General features: G+C 34.9%; 1 protein-coding gene across 3 annotated transcripts in view; it reads right to left on the bottom strand.

The window, feature by feature from the left end:
- Positions 1-2,364: 2,364 nt before the first annotated feature.
- Positions 2,365-25,496, bottom strand: part of STXBP6 (syntaxin binding protein 6) — a 112,570-nt gene continuing 89,438 nt past the window's right edge. For all 3 annotated transcript variants that reach the window (XM_048058773.2, XM_013174284.3, XM_013174283.3), the window contains exons 3-6: positions 24,119-24,249; positions 22,199-22,364; positions 8,622-8,779; positions 2,365-5,533 (exon numbers count right to left, since the gene is read on the bottom strand). In XM_048058773.2, the coding sequence (XP_047914730.1) occupies positions 5,510-5,533; positions 8,622-8,779; positions 22,199-22,364; positions 24,119-24,249 (479 nt within the window). In that variant the 3' untranslated portion in view covers positions 2,365-5,509. The remainder of the gene's footprint in view (positions 5,534-8,621; positions 8,780-22,198; positions 22,365-24,118; positions 24,250-25,496) is intronic.

Raw genomic sequence — 25,496 nt, 5'->3', positions numbered from 1 at the left:
ACAGCTATTATTTCAGTCAGACGCTGGCAGCTCTACAATTGTTCATGTTCTCCGTGAAGAATAGTACCTGTCATCCTGTTTGAGCGCTCCGACTTAACAGACCTGTTTTCAGCTTGTCGGAAATGCTGAAGGACTGCACTTGGAAAAGCAACAGAAACGAACAGATAAGATAAAAACTCATGGCACTCATTTCTCAATGCATAGGTGTAAAGACTACTTGGGAACATCCTGAAAGAATTTTGCTAGAACTGGCTGCTAAAAGCACAGATGGTTCTCTACCGACTTGTGAGAAAACACTAATGACAAGCTCTCTACCACTGCTGTTCTCTTTCCTTGGAGCTGCTTGGCTCACTTGAACTCACAGAGCTCACTTGGCAGTTACTTTATCAGCTCTTCTGACTTGCTCAAGTGGAGACTCTGAGGTCTCCTCATCTTGACCACTCTCACCTCAGAATTTAGCTGCTCTTGATTTGCAATATGAATAGTACTCATACTTTATTCCTAAAAAGCAATATCGGAATGCTTATACTGAGCAAAACTCTCTTACAAGCCTCAAACAACTGAATGTAGCAATTTATTATTAAAGCTAAATGCTTTTTATCAGAGTGCCAACCATAGCTACATAAAGAATCTCACAGCTGGTGTAAATGTTAATAGATGCCATGTTTAATAAAACTGGTAAACATTTTGGAAAGAAAGATTCTCATTAAAATCTTAATACTTCCCACAAATACATTTTTTGTAGAAACCCTCTTCTGATCATGCTAGAAATTTATTATGCAAAGAAAGCTTTACTGTATCTTTCTGAAATGTGATGGGGGTGGGGAGAGACAAAAAAACCCTGACTCATTGATTTGACTGGAAACCACCTTGTTGATTAATTTTAGTTCCATATAAAGATTTTCATTTTGATATATTATGAAACATTGCCCAAATCTGATTTTTTTTCCCAGATTTCCTTTCTGTTCTATTCAGACTTATGACCAAAGAAAACTTTGTCCTCACATCTTTAGCAGCAACAAAATTCCAACATAATACAGGCTAGAACTTCAGTTCCCCTGCAAAAGCAACTATCATTTTAGCTACCATCAGAGAGCTGTGGATAGACTTAAAACATCATTTGGAATTTTGTTAGATGCCTATTTTCTATGTTTCTAAAGCCATACAATTTCCCTAGCTAACAAGCTTACTTTTATACCCAGAATACTTAGGCTTAACACTGATGATGAATCAAGATACATGAAACAGTACCCTTATGCTCAGTCTGGAGTTAACCAGTCATTGTGACAATGCAGATTTTATAACAGCAAATAAAAAGAAACACTCAAAAAAAGAAAAAAGAGTTGAAACATATAACATCATACAGTGCTTCATATGATGCACAAAACAAGCTGAGCTTATGTGCTATGAACTGGCTGCTCAGTTTTAGAATCACTGGAAAAAACAGTTTTTAGGTAAATCCATGTCCTTAGCCCACTGGTAGCTGACCACTTTCATGTGATTAGTTTTGAAAAAAAATTAATTTCTTAACCTGAGACATCTTTGGTGAATATTGGTTAGGTCTTACTGATCTGCTCACTACTGTATAGAAAAGAACTTCATTACATTGGCCAAATTATGATTTGTTAATTTGTTACATATAAATTATAATACAATGCTCTTCTGATCAATTTCTGTTCTGATCCACCAGAGATCTATTGTTTTTTAGTAAAAGTTTCAAGCAGTTTAGGCACTGAGCACATACTGCGTTCAACATCAGACTTTTGACAAGTGTTCTAGCAAATTTTTCCTAGTAGCTGAAATAGTACAGACCTTTTTAAAGCCTGGAAAAAAACCAGATGGCATCAGAATCAGTTCATACTTAATGTAAATCTACAAGCAGCCCTCATTTTAATATATGGATTGCTTCTCTGTGTTTATAGAAGTTTAAGAACACAACCTTTATAGCTTTATTCCCACAGGACAATTAGAATTGCTTTTATTTTGATAAAAAATTATCAGTAAAAGTAGATGAGCAAAAGAAAACAATTTATCAATAAGCATTTTAGAGCAAATTGAAATAAAATTTAACACAATTCTTTTTAATCTGCTTTTAGGTCAGATGCTTACTTGCGTTAAGTATGGTCTGGAATCTCCTTGGACATGAAATCGTTCTATCTAGTTCCCAGTACTTCCCCCCCCCTTCCCACCCCCCTCCCCCCCACAGAAACCCTTCATCCTTCTAGTGGAAACTAATTTTTTGTTCAGTTCTGCTAGAGCGAAATATAATTCTCCTAGAGTGAAACAGAAAAATGTCATTTAGAAATCATTTGTATTTTGAATGAACAAATTCAAATAGACATACAGAAAAAATCCAAGGACAGCTTTCTTTTGATCACAGTTTAAGTATTTAATGACGAAATCAGGGTTTCCAGTAATTACCCTATAGAGCAGGTCCCACTGTTATTTACTTTTTTTTTTTTTTTTTTTTTTTTTTTTTTACCCAGAATGGCACATAATTTCTACATCTCTGAGAACTTTTTGAGGAATTGGTTACAATAGATACCAGCAAGTATTACAGTTCTGGCATATCACAGCAAAACCTATCTACCTTTAAGATCACTTTTTAGAGAGCACATTTTTGTTAATATTTCACATAATGCACAACTTTTGCTAGACACAAAAGTAGCCTTTTAAGACAGAGTTTGCAGTACAGTAATTTCAAGTCTAATAATGCATTATTTTTATTCTTTGCAGAACTTTAAAAAGATAAAGAAACTATTGATGTTGTTACAATTTACAAATACATTCTTTCATATGAAACATTAACCTGAATCATAGTGTATGTTATGTACATGACTAATACTATATTGTATACACTACAAGCTAAGTTCCAGAAGGAAATTGCAATGCTATAAGATTTACCTTTGGATAGACATTTATACACCTCTAATCTTTTTCTTCTAAAAACTACCAAATATAGTAGTTTAATGAATAGCAAGAACAAAGTGAACACACAAATAACCCCCTTTTCCTTCATTCAGTAACACTAAGTTACTCAGAATTCCCATAGTAAATGGCTTTTGATGGTGAGATAAAAGTCCTGAGTTATGATACATAACACAACACATTTAACTGGAGGATATAAAAAAAATCCTGAAAAACTGTCATTAGGATTAAAGCAATGCCTTAGAACAATTCAGCTCACAAATGACCTAGAACTTAGCAGTGCAGCTGTGACCTTGACCTGTTCAGCTGATACTCATGTAAACACCTGAAAACCTATGCCTTTTTATCTCAGTTTAGACAAGTAATTCTTTTCAGGTTTATCTGATCTGGGGTTTCAACATTTCTTCTGAATTATTGAGAAGCTCAGAAGGCCAGCTAGATGGCAGCAGTTCAAAATCTATTCCTTCCGTCTCTCAGGAGATGGACTTGGAAGTTAGCAGCAGGATAAAGTTAAAAAAAAAAAAAAAAAGAGTGGAAAAGATGATGACACAACCTATGTGGTCAAATATGCACTCCCAGACTGAATTCTAATGCAGCTATTTTTAAAAATTATTCTAACATTTTGTCTTTAGTAGAAATTTTCCTGATTAATTTGCAGAAATATCCATAATCATTACAATGGCCCTCAGAAAGCTACTGACGTTTCCAGGGCAAGCATTAATTGTAAGTAGCTTGACTGAGTGTGCAGAGCTCATGTTGTTAATGAGCCTGTTCTGACTTGTAACACAGAGCTGGCCAAACTCCTTTTCAATTGACAGTGCACAATGTGGTAACTGTTACAGCTGATGCTAAATCTGTCTAAATGATCGTATGGTACTACACAGATGACAAATTTACGCCTTCTGTCAATTCCCACTGTGATGTTAATATAAAGCAGTTTAAAATATATGAAAAAATAAATGTAAAGTTTGAATGCAATCAGTTTTAACAACGTGATGTCTCTAAGTTCATATAAGAATGTTTCCCTAAAGCCAAACATCTTTTAACGATGGGTATTTCCAAGACAGAATTTAAGTTGCTTCAGCTTACAGTAACCAAAATATTCTCAATTACTACAGCAGCTTTTATCTTTCTTTCAAGCACTGCTCTGAAGACTTTAGACTGTTTGAAGTGTCATTAATAATGCAAATTTCTAATTCTACATTGAAAATGAAAACTACAGTACATTCATTTAATGACAGCTTTCTGGATCTCTGGTAAGATGAGGACAGAAGATTCTGAAGTGCATTGCTTTTAAAGAGCATGCATCTCTGGAAGATGAGAAGGCTGAAACTTCTGCTAGGCTATTTCTTACTTAATGGTGTAAAACAAACAAACAAAAAAAGCAGCTTTTTCTTTTTTTAAATATTAAAGCATATTAGAATGTTTTAAAAATATTAAGAAACCATCTGTGAAGTAAAAAAAAAAAAGAGTAACCTGCTTATCTTTGTAAAAGAATACAGTGCATATAGTATGAAGTATGGAGTCACTCTTCCAGTGATAATGTAAATGTTGAAAAATGAGAGACAAACTAGAAGGTATGATTCTAATGTACCGAGACATGCTTTTTCAAAGCCTCCATCTTAAAAATCAGATGATTAACTAAAGACAAAACTCATTCTAATCAAATTTCTGAAGTGTTCCCAAAAATTCTTACTGTAAGATTATAAAAACTATGATGTGGAAAATGGTGAATTCTCAATTATGTATGCCTTTAGGCCAGAGAATCATAGGTAAAAAGAAAATGAAATGTTATTTTACAGCAGATTGCTAAATACTAGACTGTGTTTGAGGCACAGCTATGTGTGTTTAGACGCATAATTTACTTCCTTTCTCAATGTTGAAACTTCAAGCATACATTCTGTATGTTTCATTCTACTGCTCACATAATCCATCTGGAAGGTAAAATAGAAATATTCAAAATGCAGCACTGGTGACAGATTCCCCTATGAAATTCAAATATGCATTTCTGAATGCTGGTGATGGCACATGCAAAACTTCCTACACTGGGTAGGATAAGAGTTTGTTTCCCAGGACAAAGCAGTAATCTCCACCATAATTACAACCTCAGGTGATCAACTCCAACATTCAAATTCTGCTGATGCTACATAAAATGAAGGAAAGCGTATCCCTTCTTTGGATTTTATTTCCACACAAACGTCAACACCCAGTTAAGAACTTTGCTATACAATATCAGGAACGAGTATCGGTACAGTATCACGAAAGAGTATTGGGGAAGAATATTACTATTTTAATCCTGATGAGCTGGTCATTTGGTCCAGTTCCCGTTTGCTTTAGCTCCTGTAACAACAGAAATACAGGTACAAAGTACTGCAGGACTGTGTAGCAGTATTACAAAAAAGAAACAAAATATAAGTCAAAAAGGTAGAAATGCAACATCTTTTCCTGCACAGAAACTGAAAGAATGCATTTCCACTGAACTGGAAGGAAAAAAGCATACAAGTCTTGATCTCCTGTAAAAACTGCTGAATCTATAGACTTTTCAGTTTCTCTCAGGAAGATTTCAGCGTTGGGCAGTATCTCAGCATTTGTGCTTCATTGCAAGCTGGAAAAAAAAAAAGGAAAATAGAATTAAAGAGGCACCATTTGTACCAATGGCTATATCAAGCTAACATGGCTAGTTTGGATCAGAAGAGTTTGTAAATTGAATTCTCCAAAAGATGCCAGAAATTGTGAACTTCTTTGTACAGGGATAGGCAAACAAATTGCCTCTGTGATACATATCTAAAGTTTCCCTTTGCTATGGTGAGGAGGCAGAATTTATCTGTTTTCAGAGCCTTGCTGCCCAATGTTCCATTATTTTGCTATGTGTGATGAGAACTGTGTGTGTAAGCAAGAGCCTAGAAACAGAGACATGCATGTAAGAAAGGTCATTGAGACCTAATGATTTGGATTGTTACAATCAGAAATTCTAGACATTGTTTAAAACACCTATTCAGCAGCTCTGCTTTTACATGATGATGAAAAAGTAAGGATTGTCTTTCTACCTCTGCAATTACTGAATAGTTCAATTTCAAATAATAAAAAAATGGACTGAAAACTAGGAATAAGACAGAAGAAAGAGCTAAAGTGAGATAAATCCCATATAAAAACTGTAGACAAACTGACTTTGCCAAATCAACTAGAGAAGTTAGTTTTAGACTCTGTATAACATAAAAATGATATAAGTAGATAATAGCATGCTATACCAAGCTGAGATGAGTTATCTAGGAACCTGAATTGGTAGGTGCAGCTAACATTTCATTTGCTAACAGTGAAATGAGGACCAACAGATGACTCAAATTTAATTGACACGAACCTTTCATACTCAAGGGCCTAATCATAAAAAGACTAGGGGAATAGACTAGGGAAATAGTGGGCCCTCTCCATAAGGAAATGGGAGACTTGGTTACTTGGGACATGGAAAAGGCTGAGGCAATGACTCTTTTGCCTCAGTCTTCACGGGCAAGAGCTCCAGCCACATAGCCTGGGCTCCAGAAGGCAAAGGCAGGGACTGGGAGAAAGATGAACCACTCACTGTAGGAGATGATCAGGTTTGAAATCAGCTAAGGAACCCGAAAGCGCACAAGTCCACAGGACCTGACGAGATAAATCCATGGGTCCTGAGGGTTGGCTTGTATAGAACTGCAAGGTATCAATCCAGGACTTCTAGTCCTAATGCAATAAAGCAGCACTGTTTGGAATAAGCATGAGAAAGCCTAAAGCATGTGCTAGGCAGCGCAAATATCAAATTTACCAACTAAAATGGTTGCTTGTGTTCAGAAAGTGTTTAGCTTTTTATTTATTTATTTATTTATTTATTGAAAAGCATTCTGCCTGCTGTGGATGTATTATAAAGTTGCCAAATTAAGTACTCTAGATGCCCACAACTTCAGTCACAGAGATGGATGGAAGTTGAACACCATTATGCACATGCAGAAGCAACAGGCACAGTATGATCAATATCTTCCACAAAAATAGGCAATATCCATATATTCCTGAGATGGAACTGTTACTCAAAATCCTCATAACATTTCCAGGTATAAAAAGATACCTCTTCAGAAACAGTCACAAGCCTATGACTTCTAATCAAAGGTGGATTAACAATAATTTCACTGTATTGCTGCACACTGTGTTTTTGCAGTCTGTACAGAGCACGATAGTTTCGCAACAGGAGTTCACTGATACACAGTTGAATTTTAAAGCCTTCTCAGCACTAGCATTATCTCATTCCATGTGCACTAGTTGTTTAAAAAAAGCAACAACAAAACGAATTAAAAAAACACATAAAAACTCCCCCTAAAACACCAAAGATATGCCAAAAATTATTCCGAAGTATATATTTGAATTATTGATAATAATTACTACAAAAGTACTGATTCCTTTTTCCTCTGATTGTCCTCATCCTCATTTTTTTTCCTATTGGTTTTGCCATGGCCTTTTAACAGACGACTTTTTAATCACTGTAATGTTAAATTTACACTTAAGGATATTCTGAGCAACCTAAGATATTCTTATATCCTTGCATAAAAGGGTGTAATAGTTTTGTTGTCATTTATCAATATAGCACTTAATCAGTTTGAGTCATACTGAAAAGAAATATCCTCAAAACTTGGTATATAAATGAAATACAGTAAAGCAAAATAAAACAAAAATAAGACTGCCAAGAAGCAGATTGACTGGAATTTTTACTACTAGTAAAACCAAGATATTTTAATAAAATATACATAAAAAAAGGGGTGGGTATTCACATCAATGTAAAACACAATAGGTATGTCTAGCTGCTCTTCAGATTTGCTCTTCCATATTACTCTTTTTTCCCCTACTTCCTCCACTATGACATCAAGCAGACATTCAACATATGACTAAAGAATGTCTGAAGCCTTATGAAATGCTCCTTGACCACCAGTTCATTAATATTTTTGTCACACTAATGTAGCAATGAACTGCTTGTCTATCTAAAGCTAAAAAAAATAAAATAAAATTGCCAGATTAGAGACTGGAATCAGAAACTAATAGATTAAAGAATCTATGCTCTGAAGAAGTTAGTTCCTATTTTGTATGAGCGGCATTATCAGCATTTCTGATTGTAAAGCAATCATTCTTGCAGGAATGAGTAGCTGTTTCCTTAAATCAGAAGGAAGATCTATCTTATCCCATCTCAGTGTTAGAAGGAAGCATGAAGAAATTCATACTTAATAACAGAATTCTGGAAGAGCATCCAGAATGCTCTTTGACAGTATTTGTTACTCCCTGCTCTCCACTTAATCACAGAACAGACAGTAGAATTGCAAAATTGGATCCTAATATTGAGTATTTTTCGTAGCAAAAAAACCCCACACCAAACTAAAACATCCTGAAGGTATCAATTGTTCCTATTTACAGCCTCTTATAAAAGGAGTGGGAAGATGGATTTGAAATATGCTTCAGAAAGGTTAGGACAGGTAGTTTCATTTCAATCCAAGTAGAAATGCAGTAAACCTCAGATCCATTCACAGAACTTATAAACCAGAAATCAGCCAAATGACGAACAATTACAAGGAAAAGTGTATGCTGTTTGTAAACAGTGACTGACTGCATTTCTTTCTAGAGCTTCCTCATGAGAAAGGAATGTGTGACTCGGACCTACTGAGAGCCCTGCCCCGAAGTCTTACCTTGTGTGCAGTTTCTGCAAACTGCTGAGCACTGTTTTTCAGCTCCTCTGTCTTTTCTTCTGCTCGACCTAGCCTTTCACCGCGCTCATTCAAAGCTTGACTTGCCTTCTGCACTGCACTTGTCACACTGTCTGCTGCTGAATGGAGTATGCTGTTTCCTGCAATATCAAAATAAACTGTTAGAATACACAAATGCAAATATACTTTATATTACACACAAAGTATAAATATAAATAACATATGTTCATTTATAATGTTCTAGAGTTAACGTGTTATCTGCCAATTTGTGATCTAGTTGCATTATCGACAGGGGGGTAAGTTATTGTTTTTGAAATGTATTGTAATGAAACTGTGTCATAAAAAAGACAGTATTGCAACATAGTACTTGGGAAATATAGGAAACAGTGGACTTAGCTTTTTTTTTTTTTTTGTAAGTGTTATGCTCTTATACCATTTCAAGAACTTACTCTATTAAATCCATGACACAGATTACAAGTGCACAGCTTCTTCCAAACACTCTTATCTTTATATAGAGTAACTTTCTTTGAAACAATCACACTGTCCCTGTAGAATAAATGAAAAACTGCAGGACAATTCTGTAGGAATGCACCATTTTCTTCTATACTATAATCATAATAATCATCTTTCATTTACAAGTCCACCCAAACACTATTGCTACAGTCAGTTTATGCTGCTCTGATCTATCTACATCCCTTCTCCATGTGAAGCAGCGGTTATGCTCCATGTCACAGCATACTGAATTAAATTGAAACCTTTATATTCAAAGCCCAAGTAAGACTCAGTATCACCTAAACCCTTAGCCTTATCATCCAGATCTGCTTAATAATTTATCTGATTCTTCTCTGGCATACAGTGTAGGAGCCCCAAGAAAGGGCTTATCCTCTTTCTTGAAGGAACTGACAACGAATATGTACAAAACATACAACCGTACAAACTGAAAACTCCTCACATAAAGTTGCACATCATCAGCATGAACTGGTATATGTATTAGAAGCCATGCATGACAAAAAATTATGTCCTATCCTTTTTTCTTTTCAGCAAAAGGACTAGTAAAAATTAAACTTTCCACAATATGGTGGTATGATAGTTCCTTGGTAGCTTCCATTAGAACTCCAAAAGCTTTAAAACAATCTATGTTACAGGGAATTAATTATCTAGACATATACAAAGGCACTGTGAGAGTCAGAAAGCCAATACACAGAGTATTAACCAGTAGGCACACTGTCACTGCTAATTTTCTGAACTACAACCCTGAATGTTACATTCACCCAGACCATTTTTTCACAAATTAAAAACAAATATGTAACAGTTAAATGCATTAATGCTGGTGAAGCTATAAAACTAGTTCAATACACAAATCTTATATGAACACCACAGCAAATCTGTGTTACAACATTCTGTTATTCTTACAGACATACAAAGATAATTGAAAATAAACACCTACCTACTAATTTTATCATTAATCTGAAAAGTGTTTCTACTGAAAAATATTCTCAGGTTAGTAAATAAAACCCAAAAATTATTTTGAATTGTTATTTTGCTACTAATTTTCATGAGGAAAGCCAAGAACAAAAGATCCATTGAGACTAACATTACAGATAATACTTCTTTCCTTAGAAACCGCAAACAAACAATGAAGAGTGAAACCAGAATTTGCTCCAAGTAGCCTATGATACAACAGTGCAAGCTACACGCACTAACTCTTGAGAAAAAACAGTATCTTCCAGTTTTATTGGACTAAATGAAAGCTATTACTGAATTATGGGGGGGGAGGAGAGGGACCCAAGAACCTACACACATTGAATCATGGATGATGAATCAACATAAGAAATATCAAGCCAACACTTGATATGCATGTCATGCAATATCATGCCTGCCAATATTGTTACACTATTCACATTAGTAATTAAAAATACAAAATTTATAGGATGTGGAACATCTACAGATTTATTTATTTATTTACTTCTGTAAGGAAAAAACGAGCTGCAGTTAGAAAACTGGCATTAATACTGAAGAGATGAATATTTAAGAATATTGTGAGCTAGAATTTGTCGAGATGGAAGTGAAACTTGATCTTTTCAAGTGGTTTCTCTTCAGCCCCCTGAGGAGTCTGACAAAATCAGTGAAACCATTTTAAATATCATGCACTTTCTTACTTCAACAGTTCTTCAGTCAGTCGTTACTTTGTTCATAATTTGCTTGTTTAAAGCTGGATCCACTGATTTTTCTAAGAAGCTTATTTTGGCTTTTGTTCAGGTCACTTTTCCTGTAAACACATGTACTGGGCAATAATGCATTGGAAACCGTTTCCTTTTTTTATGGCTTGATCTAAGACTTTAACCTCTTGTACAAATCAGTGTTATTTTCAAGGAAAATATTTTTAAAAGCTCCCAAACACTGGATTAACTCTGCTGATGCTTGACACAGCCAGAAAGCTTCCACTGAATTCAAGTGAAGCAAAGTGTGCAGAGAGCTTTATGAAACTCATCACCATCTTAAGACATCGTCTTAAAATTTGTTGGTGAATATTAGTTAACCCAGATTGCTGACCTGAAACATCAGCAAACCAAAAAAAATAAAATCCACTCTAATCTACGAGGAACACAGAAACCCATATCTCAGTAGCCTACTGAATTTCATCAGTGTATTTCTAGAGCATATATAGATGGTTTCTGGTATGATCGACTATGTCTTACATTAGTATCCCCGAATAGCAAAATTTGTACTGGATGTATTGGAGAATCATTCCTATGAACTAATCACATAGCGTTCTTCTTATAACTTGTAAAAATTCCAAGCTTTTCTTCAGGAGGTAACTATCATGATACAAAATTTCTGGAGAAGTTAGTTCTCCGACTGAATACCAAAACTGCCTGAGCTGTACCCACTTAGACATAAACTTCTCGCCATTGACTGACAATCACTTAAAAATAAATAGATAAATAGAGACAGTCAATATCTCTTTCCTAGAGTCTGGTAAAACTGTCTTTCATCCTTGCTTAGTTTCTACTGATGTGAAAACTGCTATTAACCTTTAAAAAATTTTTTTTTCTGTCTCTATGAAGGTTTCAGGTCTCATCTATTAAGTCAGATACACAGTCCCCTCAATGACAGACCTGAAACACCTTTTCACGTAACATCTTTCCAGGAAAGAGATTTTGTAACACTTGCAAGTTGAGATAAATACCACCAAAATATGTGTATGGATCAGCTGATGTTCTGAGTTGCTTTTAGTAGTAGGCCACTTGCATTATTCCCAGGATGTTCAACTACAAGGTTCTGTGTTTGCAGATTTTGCATGCCTACAGTCTTCATTGTATGTAGAGTCGCATACTTCTGGTGCTTTTTTTTTTTTTTTTTTTACCCTATGGTATACAGAAATCTTCCAGTTTCTGAAGCATATGCATCTTTCTTTAGCTGTGTAGAACAGATCCCAGCAGCTAAGACTACAGACTTTTCTCTTTCAAATAAACAAGAACAGAAAATAGAGAAGTTTAGATATTTCATCATTTTATGAAACAGCTCTTTTCAAGTCACTATTAAGGGCAAGCACACAGCCTTTATATTTAATCCAGCAGTATTTGCTGACTCACTCACTAGGTGGAGCACATAAATACTGCCAGATGACACAGGGAAAATACGCATTTATATTGAGTTTAATCTAAAGTATTAAGTTAATGTTAATTTATAATATCAGCAAAATGTGTATGTTTGGGTCAATTTCAGTCTGAAACTAAAATCAAGAAGGATGTTGGATTTCATTCAATGTTTTTCAACAGTATGTTTGCTATATATAAAAAAGCACAGAAGCATACTACTTATTTATTTTTAGTTACTCAAATAAGTGGCTTAATAGGGTGGCTTTCAATACAGCTTGTTTTTTTTTCCTATGATATTTTGTCTTTTTATCTGAAATTGTCTTATTATCTGACATTCAGATTTCCAAACTGATTAATAGCTACACAGCTTGGTAATCCAGTTTGTTTAGCAGGTCAGACATTTTGTTTTGAATTTCTTGTAGCAGAATATCAACTGCTGGAATTAAATTCTCCTTTCTCCTTCGAAAATTCTGTTAGTGACCTGTACAATTATACATAACATATTGGGCCCAAAGATGCAGAAACAGTGGAGAGGCAGAGTGGCCTTTGGGAAAGTGCTTTAGACCACTAATTCTGGAAGCATTACTTGCTGATGGACAGAAAAACTGAAGAAACGAGACTTTGCAGGAAGCACCACACAGCTCCTGTCAGCCTCATTTATTTATTTATTTTTCTTATGATCACAAGCTGCATCAGAGCATGCACAAAGAAAAGAACATTCTTAACCTGTCATACACAGCACCTGAAAGATAAACAGACACTATCAGCAATCAGTGTGGGAATTAGTCTATTTAATGATGAAACTAATTGGTCTCCTGAGATATCATTATTGTAGTTTGCATGACCTGTTTTAACACACATTCATAAAAGGCTCATCACATTCTCTATTAGCCGTATAAAAAGTATTTCACTTTAATCCAGAGCTTTATCTGTACATCAGTGATAAGACTTTACAGTGACTGATTTGTAAACACAAGCATTTAATTTTTAATTGTGCATGCATTAACACAGCATTTAGCAATTACCTTCTGTTTCCAGAAGGAAATAACCATGATTTGCTATGGTAATTAAGAAGTTCTGTTCATCACACCAAAACTATTTATTTAAGAAAATGAGCTATATATTGTTCCCATTGAACGGCATAAAACTGGAGCTGCATCAATTAATAAAGTACAGTTAAAAGTATAACAGCAATCAGTTCAAATTTATTAACAAGACCACCTGTATGACAACGTATTATTTACACTAGGATATACTGTTGTCACTACAATTTCAACAGAAGTTTGGAAACAGACTGAAGAATGGCTTTCCTTTATTTTTACTGTTTTGTGTTTTGTTGACTGCCTGTGCACTCATCACCTAAGAGCCAAAGGCATTGTGCAGTTATAGTATCAATACAAAACTAAAGGTCTTGGGAGAGAAGAGAAAGATACTGAACAATTTGCAGATAAAAAAAGAAATGTTTTTTGTAATCGGTAAAATAGTCTGAAAAAGGGAAGAAGATACAAAGTATAGTGCTATTTAGTGCTATTTTTCCTTTAGAAAGCACTTAGGAAACATCTTCACCACCACATTCTCACCCTCCCAACATTACCTCCCCAGCTAGTCCCTAGATAATTTCAATATTTAAATTATCAGCCAGAAAGGATGACCAAGTGTTCTGAAATACAGAACACTCACTAAAAGTAGTAACTTTATTAAACTTATTAATTTAATTACAACTTTAAAATACTTGAATCTGCAGACTGAAATCAGAATAGTATTTTCTCAATTTATCTTTGAAGAATAATGTCCTTCCCAAATTAATTTCGAGACTTAAAATTTAGAAGTCTCCTAGCTCAGCCTGAAGAGAAGGATTTCTACAGACATCCACCTTTTCTAAAAGTAAACAAAACACTTCTGTAGGTCTTTGCACCTGAATTTGGAAAGTTTATGACTGTCAAAAGAAGCATTAGCTACCACAGTGTGGTAACCATTGTGATAAAAAGTCGTATACAGGTTTGTCCCTCCACACTGTCCTCCCTGCTTCCCAGAAAATACTCTTCCTAGAAAAATACAAGGAAGAAAGTAACATGGGCAAAGAGAAATCGAGGAGAGAGAAGAGGCAGACAAATTAAAAGCGTAATAGGGTTTCACAGCTAGTTTAAGCCAATGTGAACCTCTACAACTGCCAGCCTTGCCCCTCTGCAGGTGCCCCATACCACCTGCGCATTTCTATTGTCTTCCTTGTATCTGCACTTGTAACTTCACAGCCAGATGGATGAGCAGATTGACAAACTGACCTAGCTGAAAATCCACGCCAAACAAAAGGCCAGAGCCTGAAGAGAAGAGAACAATTTTCAGGCAGATCAGTTTCTAACTGAACGTCCTGTGTTCAGTTAGAGGTGCAGTGCTAGCACAAAGGTGGCAGACTGCACTTTGTTAGTTTATACTGATCAGAGAACATCACAAGTCATTGTACTCTCAAGTCACAGATCAATGTTCCAGCTTTGTATAAGTCTGATTCTACATGGGAGAGTAGCATAGGTATCAGAATAAGAAGTCACCTAAAATTAAGAGTGATTACACTAGTTTCCACTTTTTTTGATTAGGCAAAAAAAGGCTAGGCAATTTCTCCTCACACAAATGAATCTTTTAACATTCATTAATGCCAACAGTGGACAAGAACAGTTCTGAATAAAAACATGCAGGCAAATATTGCAAATTATTTTGAAGTAGAGAGATTTTAAGATACATTGAATTAAATCTAATACATCTAAAAATACATCTAATTTGGTATTTTGCCTAAAAAAGCATATAAAAGAAAGAAATAAAAATAAAGTGAGTTGAAAGTTCACTGTGAACTAAGAGGAGTCTGCTGCGGATCCTGGAAGGGCGTAAGGTAAGTCTGAAAGATATTACTGAACATTTATTCAGTAGGAGTAGAAGGATATACTATTAAATAATCTGTTCAGGTCAGAATAGCAATGACTTTCCTAACTGCAAGCTTAAGAAGACGCTTGAGAGAACTCTGCTTTCCATACTTTCCTGTCCAAATCCCAAACTTGCTTTAAAGCATCATTTCAGCATTAGTCCTCTAGAGGGAGGGAAGGAGAGGAGAAGGAGAAGAAAAAATATTGGTTATATAGATATATACATACATGTAAACCAAGGTTATGTACTGGTAGGCCTTCCCAAAGAGGCAAAGAAGTCATTTGATGTTTATCTTGTCAGAGGTCTGGCAGTGCAGATGGAATAGAAAATACTAACGTAAATTCATCAGCTATGTATCCTTTCAGTGAAGAAACATTTCTAATGGAACGTAGAGATGAGACAATTACTACAGAATTTGTTCATAGTTTGATAGCAGCACAGGATCTATCAAGATTAGCAGATGAAACTGGTCTTCCAGTAGTTTGGACCAGCTTCTAATTTCTACCTTCAACAATGGGAGAGTTAGGTGTTTTTAGCGATTGTTATTTCGGACTTGATCAGACTCTGCCCCTGGAAATCAATACAGCGATGCCAGTATCATGCCTCTTATCCCCACAAGATATTCTACAGCTGCAGAGATGCAATACAATGCGTTAGGTCTATATTGAGTGAAGGTGATGCAAATCTGATCTGTTTTGAAGTTTATGAGCGAGTTTAAATACTGTGAAGACAAAGACAGAAAACCAGTAAATTATACCCTTAGAAAATTACTGTCATGCTACAACGGGCATTCTGAAATGGCTATCAAACTAACTTTTGTTCAGCAATTTTCTTTAGAGATGTATGGCAAATCTCAGCTCCCCAGAGGGAGTACTTCAAAGATGTTGCACAGTTCTCATCAATGACATCATTAGTTTGAGTGTGGGCAGTTGTATTTCATCTCAAATACAGTAACTTTCATTACAGCTGGAGGATGTGATCTCTTGTGTTCACTGAACTGCAACAGTGGAACCACACAAGCTTATTGTTGTCATAGATGGAGCTGTGACACTACTTTGTCCTGGAATCAGATTCCTAGCATGACTGACATTCAGAGACAATTTGATTTTACAGACTGTTCACTTTCTTTCATATAAGCATTTTTTCAAGCAGAACTCATGCAAAAAAAAAAAAAAAACAAAAAAACCCACAACATCCAAACCAACAGTACAGTAACTGTCAAGCCATGATAAACAACACATCCAGTTTAAATGCAATTTCCTAGGAAAAAAAAAAACAGAGGCACAGACACACAACGAAACAAAATACAAACAAGCTTATGGCTCAAAGGTGCTGGAATGCATTGCAGATATAATATAGCAGTTCAGTAGCACTGCATTATAAATCAATTGTATTTGATTTATAAAGGAGGGAAGAATGGCAAATAAGTAAATACAACTGTCAAAGTGGATCAGACTTGTGGTCTGTCTACTCCTGTATCTACCAGTATGCATTACCACCTTCTCAAAGATATGTAGTAATGCAGTAGGAGAACTGTAATAACTGCACACAATGAAGGCTCAATAATTACTAAGGCTCAATAATTACTACTTTTTTTGATGATCAGAAGAAAAAGAGCATAATAGATTACTTCCAAAGGTTGCATATTAATAAAATTATTATATTCATATTCATGCAGATAGCTAAACTTTTAGATGTTTTTATATAAGCAGCTAACTTTATAAGCTAAGTGATTTTTTTCTTTCTTTGATCTTTTTGTCTTAATCTCATTTACATTTACTAAATGTTCCATTAAAAAAAAGTATGAGATATTACTTATATTTTTCAGGCTAATTACATTTACAGACTTGCTTTCTTCTAGGGTTCAACATGATCACATAGTTCTGATGTCCTGTCCCTCCCCCTGAGGAGTACTTCAAGTACTCCCCCCGAGTACTTGAGTTTGAAGTTTAGCCAGAGCTACAGAAATCAGAAATTAATGATTAAAATCTGGCAAATATATAACACACGTATTAAAAGTCAAATTGACAAATCATAGAAGGTAAGCTTTTCTAAAAGACATCTATGTTTCAAGTGTATACTTCTTTTACCCTCTTCCAAACTGAGAAATTTATTTAAACTCAAACACTTTAAACTCAAATTTAATATGTTTATATAAATCAGAACAGATCTAAGTTAGTATTTTCAATACTAAACTAATACTTACAATAATAAAAGTCTACCAACCAGAAACTTTAAAAATCCTTAATTAGTGCAAAACCACAGAACTCCACTCTGGCTCTGTAAACACCCAAATCAAGTATTTTGATCTAAAACTTCTGTCATTTCCGTGACAAACAGGAATTGTTTTGCACTGTGAAGATAACATCCCACTTATTGCATTCTGAAGAATGAAGGTCTAAAATATATTGCTCACTGATTTGTATATTATCTTGTCTGAAAGTTGTATAGATCAAAAAGGAACCAAACAATAAATGTAACGATAAATGTCCCTTCTGATTTTACATAAGCCTCCAGTTTTTAAAAGAATGTAAGGTGCTTTTTTTTTCAGGAAGATTATTGTTTTTCAAAGTTAATTTGGAGGCCTGGTTATATGCAATATTTCTACAGGACAAGCATTCAACTATTCTTCACTCAGAGGGTTGAGAAGCTGTGGATGCCCCATCCCTGGAGGTGTTCAAGGCCAGGTTGGACAAGGCAGGGGGGTTAGAACTAGATGATCTTTAAGGTCCTTTCCAACCTGAGCTGTTCTATGATTCTAATTCATTCAGATCTCAACAAATAGCTTTTATGCTTATGATAAATAAAATATATACAGCTAAATAAAAACAAATGGTAAAGCAGAATTAATTTTAACATGAATATGCAGAGGATGAAAGCAAGCACCTGAAATGGTCTCTGACAGTAAAAAGAAAATAGTTTCTAATATTTCAGTCTCTAGACTGACATTGACCTTTATTTTCTTGGCAAAAAATATCTTAATGCAATGCAAAGAATTTTGTAGTTCCCATAAAGAAACATTGCTAAGATTCACCTGGTCAGTAATTTGAAAATAGTAAAATGTCACCAAAATGAAGTGATAGATTTTTAAAAAAAATTTAGATTAATTTTGTCAAAGTCATTTGCATCAGAATTAATTTACAATTGGAAGTCAGTAAGGGTAATATGCTCGAGCACACAGTTCTTCAAACACTATATCAGGTAAGAGGTGAAAACAAGAATCAGACATGTGAAAGGAATGAGGCCAGTGGGAGCAATAGGCTTTCTTCCCATCCTAATTCCTAATTCCATTTGTCTCATTTAGTCATTCATTAAACTTACATAGTATGGAAAAAGCTACTATATGTTTACCAGGTCCACCACATATAACTCATGAACATCTCTTTCAATATACAAAAGGTTTTCATACAACATGACCAAAAATATTTTGCTTTAAAGTTTACAGTTACTAGCAAACTTCAAAACCTCCGTGAAATCTGCTTTCCAAAACACAGCCTCGCAATAATTGTTTGTCCTTGTTTTTATTTGGAAATAAGACACAGTGGCCGACTTTCTAAAATACTATAGATCTGCATTCTAAAACTGAATGCAAACTGGTTTTTCATGTAGAAATTTCATCTTCAAATAAATCCAAAGAATTAATGAAAACATCATAAAGTCCTATTCCTAGATCGTTGAAGCTAAGATGAGTCAATAGCTTACGAAAAAAGTAACTCATTACCATTCTCACACTGGCAATATATTCTTGGAGAAGAATAAAAAATGATTCATTAATAACTCTTGCCGGCTGTCCTAGAGGAAAGGTTACAGAGGCAAAGATATCATTACTTTGAACTTCTAGGAATATTTTAATTAATTTGACAGGATGACCAAAGCTTATAGGACAAAGCTTAAAACAAAAACACTGCAGGATCATCATCTTCCTTCAACCTGTCTTTCCAAGGATTCTGCACTTCTAATGTGTGTCTAAAGGTGGCAGCAACTGCTAATTGTTACAGGCACTGAATCTGAGGTTTCAAACACTGTATCTACAGGGTTCTACCCAGAAATATAAAGACCAAATGCATTCTTGGTATCAGCCTAATATTAGGTCAACAATTAAGTTGTTATAACGATCATAATCTGTGGATAAAAATATTCAACTCACTGCTCACCTCCAACTTTTTTTTTTAAAACACATTACTGATGTAAAAAAAACAAAAACAACAACCTGATTAGCTTGGTTACTTAATTACCATAACACAACAATGCCTCAAATTAGACATATGCCAGTATTGAAGCCAATACATCAGAAAGATATGGAAGGAGAAAGTATTTCCTACTTTAATAAAAAATCTCTTTCCAAATGCCTGCCTTCCCCTTCCCAAAGCAACTTCTAGAAACCACATGTAAGCAATGCAGAGGCCCTTCCAAACAAAAGATAAACTATTTCATACAAGATAATACAGGGAAGAATCTCATTACAGTCTTTGCAAATTTGAATTTGTTCTTTATTCTGAGAATTAGCACCCATTCCTTTCATCAGTTCTCATTATCACTATAATTAATGTCAATAAGCAAGTTACAGAAAACAACGTAGACTATTTAACTCCACAGACTACATCCTTACACCATATTCAACACAAAAAATAGTTCTGGAGAAGAAGAATCAGGCCAGTAGGAGGAAGTGTGTGTGTGTGTGTGTGTGTGTGTGAAGTAAATTCAGGAAGTCAATGAAGAGGGTCTCCAGTTCCACAGGATGAAACCTATTTACTTAAGGATAAGCTCTTAAGCACTTTCTGCAGAAACAGCATGAATTTCACTTTCTTCACTCACATCCTTTAGGAAGGACTAAGGCTCAATTAGTAAGCTTGTAAATAAACCCTTCAAGTTCTTTCATCTTCAGTTCCAGTTGGGAAGAAGTTTGGTCTTTTTTTTTTTTTTTTAAAGAAAATATGTATAGTTACAAGATACACGTTACATCTTTGATGTGCATATCTATAACATTACGTAAGCATATATTGTAATAATGTATTAAAAACATACGTGTTTGGTATTAGAAGTTAAACCATCCAAGAGAAATTACTGTACATATCCCCCAGAAAGGTCAAAAAAATATCAGTTAAAACAAAGGGTACTTTAAAACATAAAGGGCATGAAGTGACAAGCTTCCTCCATAATCTGACAGTGCTAAGTTTTCCGAATGATTTGAATCTATTGCTTTGGTTAATTACCAGGGGAAAGTGGAGGGGAAGAGTTGCAAATTCGAAACCGATTGTAATGTAATTCAAGATATATCCTCAGGTATAAATTGTTTGGCTTGCTTGGCTATACTGATGCTCCGTTTTCTCCGGTAAGGATGAATTCAAAATCTGTTACATACTTCCCTGTATTTTTTATGTAGATCTCTGATACTGCAGGTTTCAGACTTAATGGGTTTTGATGTGTAGTTGGCCCATCTCTGGGCTTACCGGGAGAACTAGCAGAACTGCAGATGCTGAGCGTCTGAACCAGTGAACTACTAACTAACAGAACAGCTTCTAAAGTCAATGAATGGTGTTATTTCTGGTCACTGAATTTCTCTGTTTGCCTCAAAGTAATTGACCAACTAACATAACCTAGTAAACTGAACTAACTTCATGGCGCTATGTATCATGGAGGGCTGCCTTTAACTGGAGATATTTCAAAGTTGCAATGACAGTTATTTGTTTATTTTTACTCAGTGCAGGAAGCATGCCTCTGTAAGATAAATACATTTTGAGGTTTGAAATATAATGTAATCCAAAAGCTTTTGAAGATGATGGAAAGAAGATTAATGGAACAGGGAGAAAAAAAAAAGGATGTTTAGAAGAAAATGTTATGCCTTTTATCTTGGTTTTAGAAGACACTAAAAGCAAAGTATGATTGACAGAACAGCTCTGACTGCAAAGTTGGTGGTAACCTCAGTGTCACTACCTAAAACTTAAGCGCCAAACTGAAGATGATTCCCCCTTCCCCAAGTTTACCTTTGGTGTTTTAGAAGAAAGGGATGGAAGACAAAGTTACAGCCAGAAACAAGAGCATATGAAGGTGGGTGCACAAAATGTACTTCTGACAGCGTATCGGAACAGATACTAGTTTTATAAGATAGAACTACCACAAAGAGTTGAGTAAGGCTGGCTGTATTTGTATTTGATGTCCTGGGGGAAAACAAACAAACCAAACCCCAAGCCAGCCTGTGCATCTCTGACAGTTTAGAGACATCAAATGTTACAAGACTCACTGAAAAAGCAAAAATAACTTTTTATTCCAGCTCACTGGAACAGAGAAGGCATAAAAGGTTTTAGAAGTGTTCTGGTTTAGAGCAGATAAAAAGGTGACTATTTTCAGAAATAAGGTAACAACTAAAACCTATCTTCCTAAAGGTTTCTTTTCCCAAAGAATATTTTGTGAAATAAGTGAAAAATCCTCCCCCAAAAGTAGTGTTTGTTGTTCATGAAGCAGATGGTAAACAACAATTCTATATATTGACCAGATGGTGTCCCCACATGTCTCCTCTCTCCCTTTATTTTTCTTTTTAAACCTGATGTCTAATCCTGGATAGACATCAGATAGATACCTTAGGATGAACAAATTATGAAAATAAAACTTAACTGATTTCTGTGAAGATCAAAGTGAATTTCAAAAAACCTACAGGAATTTGGTAATAAACACTTCTGGTAACACTTGTTAGGAAATGGCCCTATAGAACACACTTCAGGTGGGAAATATTCCAGGCAGCCCAGAAATATTTTTGGAAACAAATTGAAAACAATGCTGCTAAGGGTAGGAGAAGAATGACTTCTCCCAAGGTGGGTAGTGGATATTACCTCTAGAACTAAACATAAGAAAAAATATTGTAAGAATTTGAAGTGGTGCTTGATGGAGAAATTGTGAAGCCTGTATTTCACCACTGTGAAATCAGCATATTCAGACCTATGATTTCAAGATGTAGATAGGTAGCAAGCTCATTTGAACAGAAACTAACTCAGGTGCAAATCATTTCATGTCCAACTGCACAAAGTACTCCAGCTTCAATTGACTTACCTCCCATAATTTTAGATTGGCAGTTGATAAATTCTGGTTTCTTGTCTGTAAGGTATCGCTGACAAGTGTGATGAAGAACCTGAAAGAATGTGCATTTTTCTGAAGCTGTGCTTGCTACCCACTGGTCAAAAGCATTTTCAAATAGTAAATCAAATTCTGGGGAATCCTAGAAGAAAAAAAAAAATACTATTACTTTGGTTTTATTAATGATTTGGAAAAAAATGTAGAACTGTCATTGTTTAAAAAGCAGTTATGTAGGAAAAAAAGAAAAAGATCATGCAACTAAAGACCATCCTGGCATTATTTTTCTTTTGCACATTTTTGGATGAAAACACAGGCTGGATTTTTTTCTCACAAATATTTTTTTCTTTTAGTGAGGAATATTCAGCTATGAAAAAAATACCTGAAAATAATGGTTTTTAGACCAAAGAATTAGAAGTTGGAATCTCATAAGAAATCCTCTTTAGCTACAGATATATAGTTACTATGTTTCTTCTGTATTAACACAGACATTTTTATTTTAACGTATTCAGCCTCTCAGTCTCAAAATTGCTCTCGCTATGTATTATAGAAGATGTGGTTCTGCTCTCTATATTGACTCAAAGAAGGAAAATAAATAGCACATTGCAGTTATTGTATTTAACTTATTATCATAAACGGTTGTATAGATCTCAGGATAACAAGAACAAAAGAGCACTGCCAGAATAAAATAACCCCCCACCTCCGTACCATGCATCAACTACCGAAGTAAATGGATTCTGTAAGAGTACTGCTGCTATACATTTAGTGATATTTGCTAGAATTCATTTTGTAAACTAATACATTAAATTCTATTTTGAGTCAATGGCACTAAGAATCACAGGAAAACAAGTCCTAAATGAATGTTTCTAAGTTGAAGAATTTGATAGGACTTTCAATGTGAAAGTATCTCAAGCTGCTATTTAGAGAGCTGCTTAACAGTTGATGGGAAAGGGCCTAAAACTCATATCCCATATTTGTGTATCATTGCTCTCATTTTCAATGCCCCTTTACTCAAAGAAAATTCCACATAACTCCAAAGGCTTCATTTTTGTTAACAAGACTGTACTGTAACAGCACAGTCTGCACCATTAAGCCACTAAAATTTAGGCAGCTGATCAGAGTACAGCCCTGATCAAACCAATGGAGTTATCTACAAACATTCTGCTGTGCAACGCACATAGTTAAGTTGCTTTGTGATCATTTTCTGATTTGTATTCGTAAGCTTATTACATGTTTGTGTGACTTTGTCAAGACAGCTCAAGGCAGTCTGTATATTCCACATTAAAAAAACATGTTTGAGGCAAAAATTCTGGAAGGAGTTCCAAAACATTTTGTGAGGTTTTGTTTGCTTTAATTTTTGTTTTAAATCAAAAAGCAAAAATTGCTTTAAATTTAAACTAGCAAATAAACCACGTCACAGCCCTTTGTACAGAAAGATAAGAAATGCAGAAGGATCTGAGGAGAGGACTGTCCTAGAAAAAAAGCAAGATTCAAAATATTTCTACGCACTTGAACCTCAGTAACCTCTCCTGTCTTTGCTTCTGCTTACTACTCTTACAACAGAGCTGCATGCCAAAATGGAACCCAAGAGGCTTACAGCCGAAGACAAGACAAACACGGCTCTTATTTTTCTTTACAAAGAAGAGAGTGAGCAGGAGGAAGAGTTGGGAAAGACAGGAAAGAAAGAAGAAAATAGCTGATTATGAGCTTTGGCCTCCTCCCATCTTTCCCATTAAAATCTATTTCACGTACCACACTAAGTTATTTCTTTTTTGAGAATTTGCATTTAATCCTGTATCTCATCTTTCCATCTGCCTTTTGAATAATGAAAGATGTAACTGATTTGTGAATCAGGTATTAAAAGTTCAGTTTTCATTTTCCATAACTGTTCAAACTCACCCGGTTAGGATCTATACCATTGACCTGGCGTAGCTGCTCGAGCATCCACTGCGTTCTCCTGACAAAAGATGTAGAGCCTTCAAATTGCTTGACCTTCGTAATAGAAGCTTGAGCCGGTTTCTTGTTTGTCACTAAACATATAAAAGAAAAAGCATACAACTGAAATGGGCTTAATTCAGAAACGTGTTGTTTAGTTCACCGTATCAGTAGCAATTTTGATGGTGTATTTTCTATATGTGATGGTACTATTTCACACAAGCATTATACAACTCAAAATTAGATACACTTCAGCCATTATCAGCTTTAGTTCCCAACAGTTCGTAAAAAACATAACTAAAGCTGAGCTCTTCCCATCTGCATTTTTACTGTCACCTTAGTATTTTCATTTCACCATGCTAATTAGCTGTGGGTTCTCAAATACAGCCTCTTATTCATTTATTTCTCTCCCCTTTTTTTTTTTTTTTTTTTAAGATAAGAGAACAAACATGACAACTCCATGCAAGTATATGCCCATATACGCATGAATGTATTTAACTGTTACTGTGGACTGACTTCAATGTCAGTGAAGGACTGAAAAAGCTACAGGTTTCTCCAGTCTTTTCATAAGATGCTACATGTAGCTCTCATTCATCTAACATCTATGACATTCAGTTCCCAGGTTACAGTCAACAGACTTAAGTATACACACTTACTGCACTAAGAAAGTAAACCCCCCCCCCAAACCACAAACAGACTGTGGAAATCATTCCATCCTGTTCCTCCAAATAGTAGGTACCATAAACAAAGCCCATAAAAAAGAACAGTCTTGCATGTTACAAACAAAGTATGTTAAAAATTACAAACAATGGGAATAAGTCATACATGACAGTTCTGCTTTTGGGAAAAAAAGTCAATATAAAATACTCAAAATAGCGCATCTTTAACTCAGCATCAGGTATTCAAAGCGTACTTAAACATTAAAGCTAACTTTTCAACAGCAGGAAAAATGGCTTCCTGTACTATACTTTCTCTCTAAACAAATGCATTTTCTTTTCATTAGTATAACTACACATACTTTCAACCACCACAAAATTGTTTAAAACAATTTTAGGTGTTTTATATAATCATCCTCACTATTACATTCATGTTATTTTTCTGTTGATGTATGTTAAGTCAACTTCAAAACATTTTCACTCTCAGTGAAAAAAATTTTTGAATTATTGTACCATACAATCTACTAAGGCTGGTGTGTTATTTGTTTTCCATGCTAAAATCTATTTCCTAAAATCCTTTTAATCCATATGACCCTCCAAAAAGAGTAGTATTGGAAATGGTTACTTTCCTCTTTGGTTTTAGATGCTGGCAGTTAAAGAAGGCTTCTTAAATAATCAAGACTTAT

Source organism: Anser cygnoides, chromosome 5, assembly GCF_040182565.1.
Source record: "Anser cygnoides isolate HZ-2024a breed goose chromosome 5, Taihu_goose_T2T_genome, whole genome shotgun sequence".
NCBI lineage: Eukaryota > Metazoa > Chordata > Aves > Anseriformes > Anatidae > Anser > Anser cygnoides.
The sequence above is the reverse complement of the archived record's forward strand: the minus strand, read 5'-3'. Positions and strand labels throughout refer to the sequence as shown.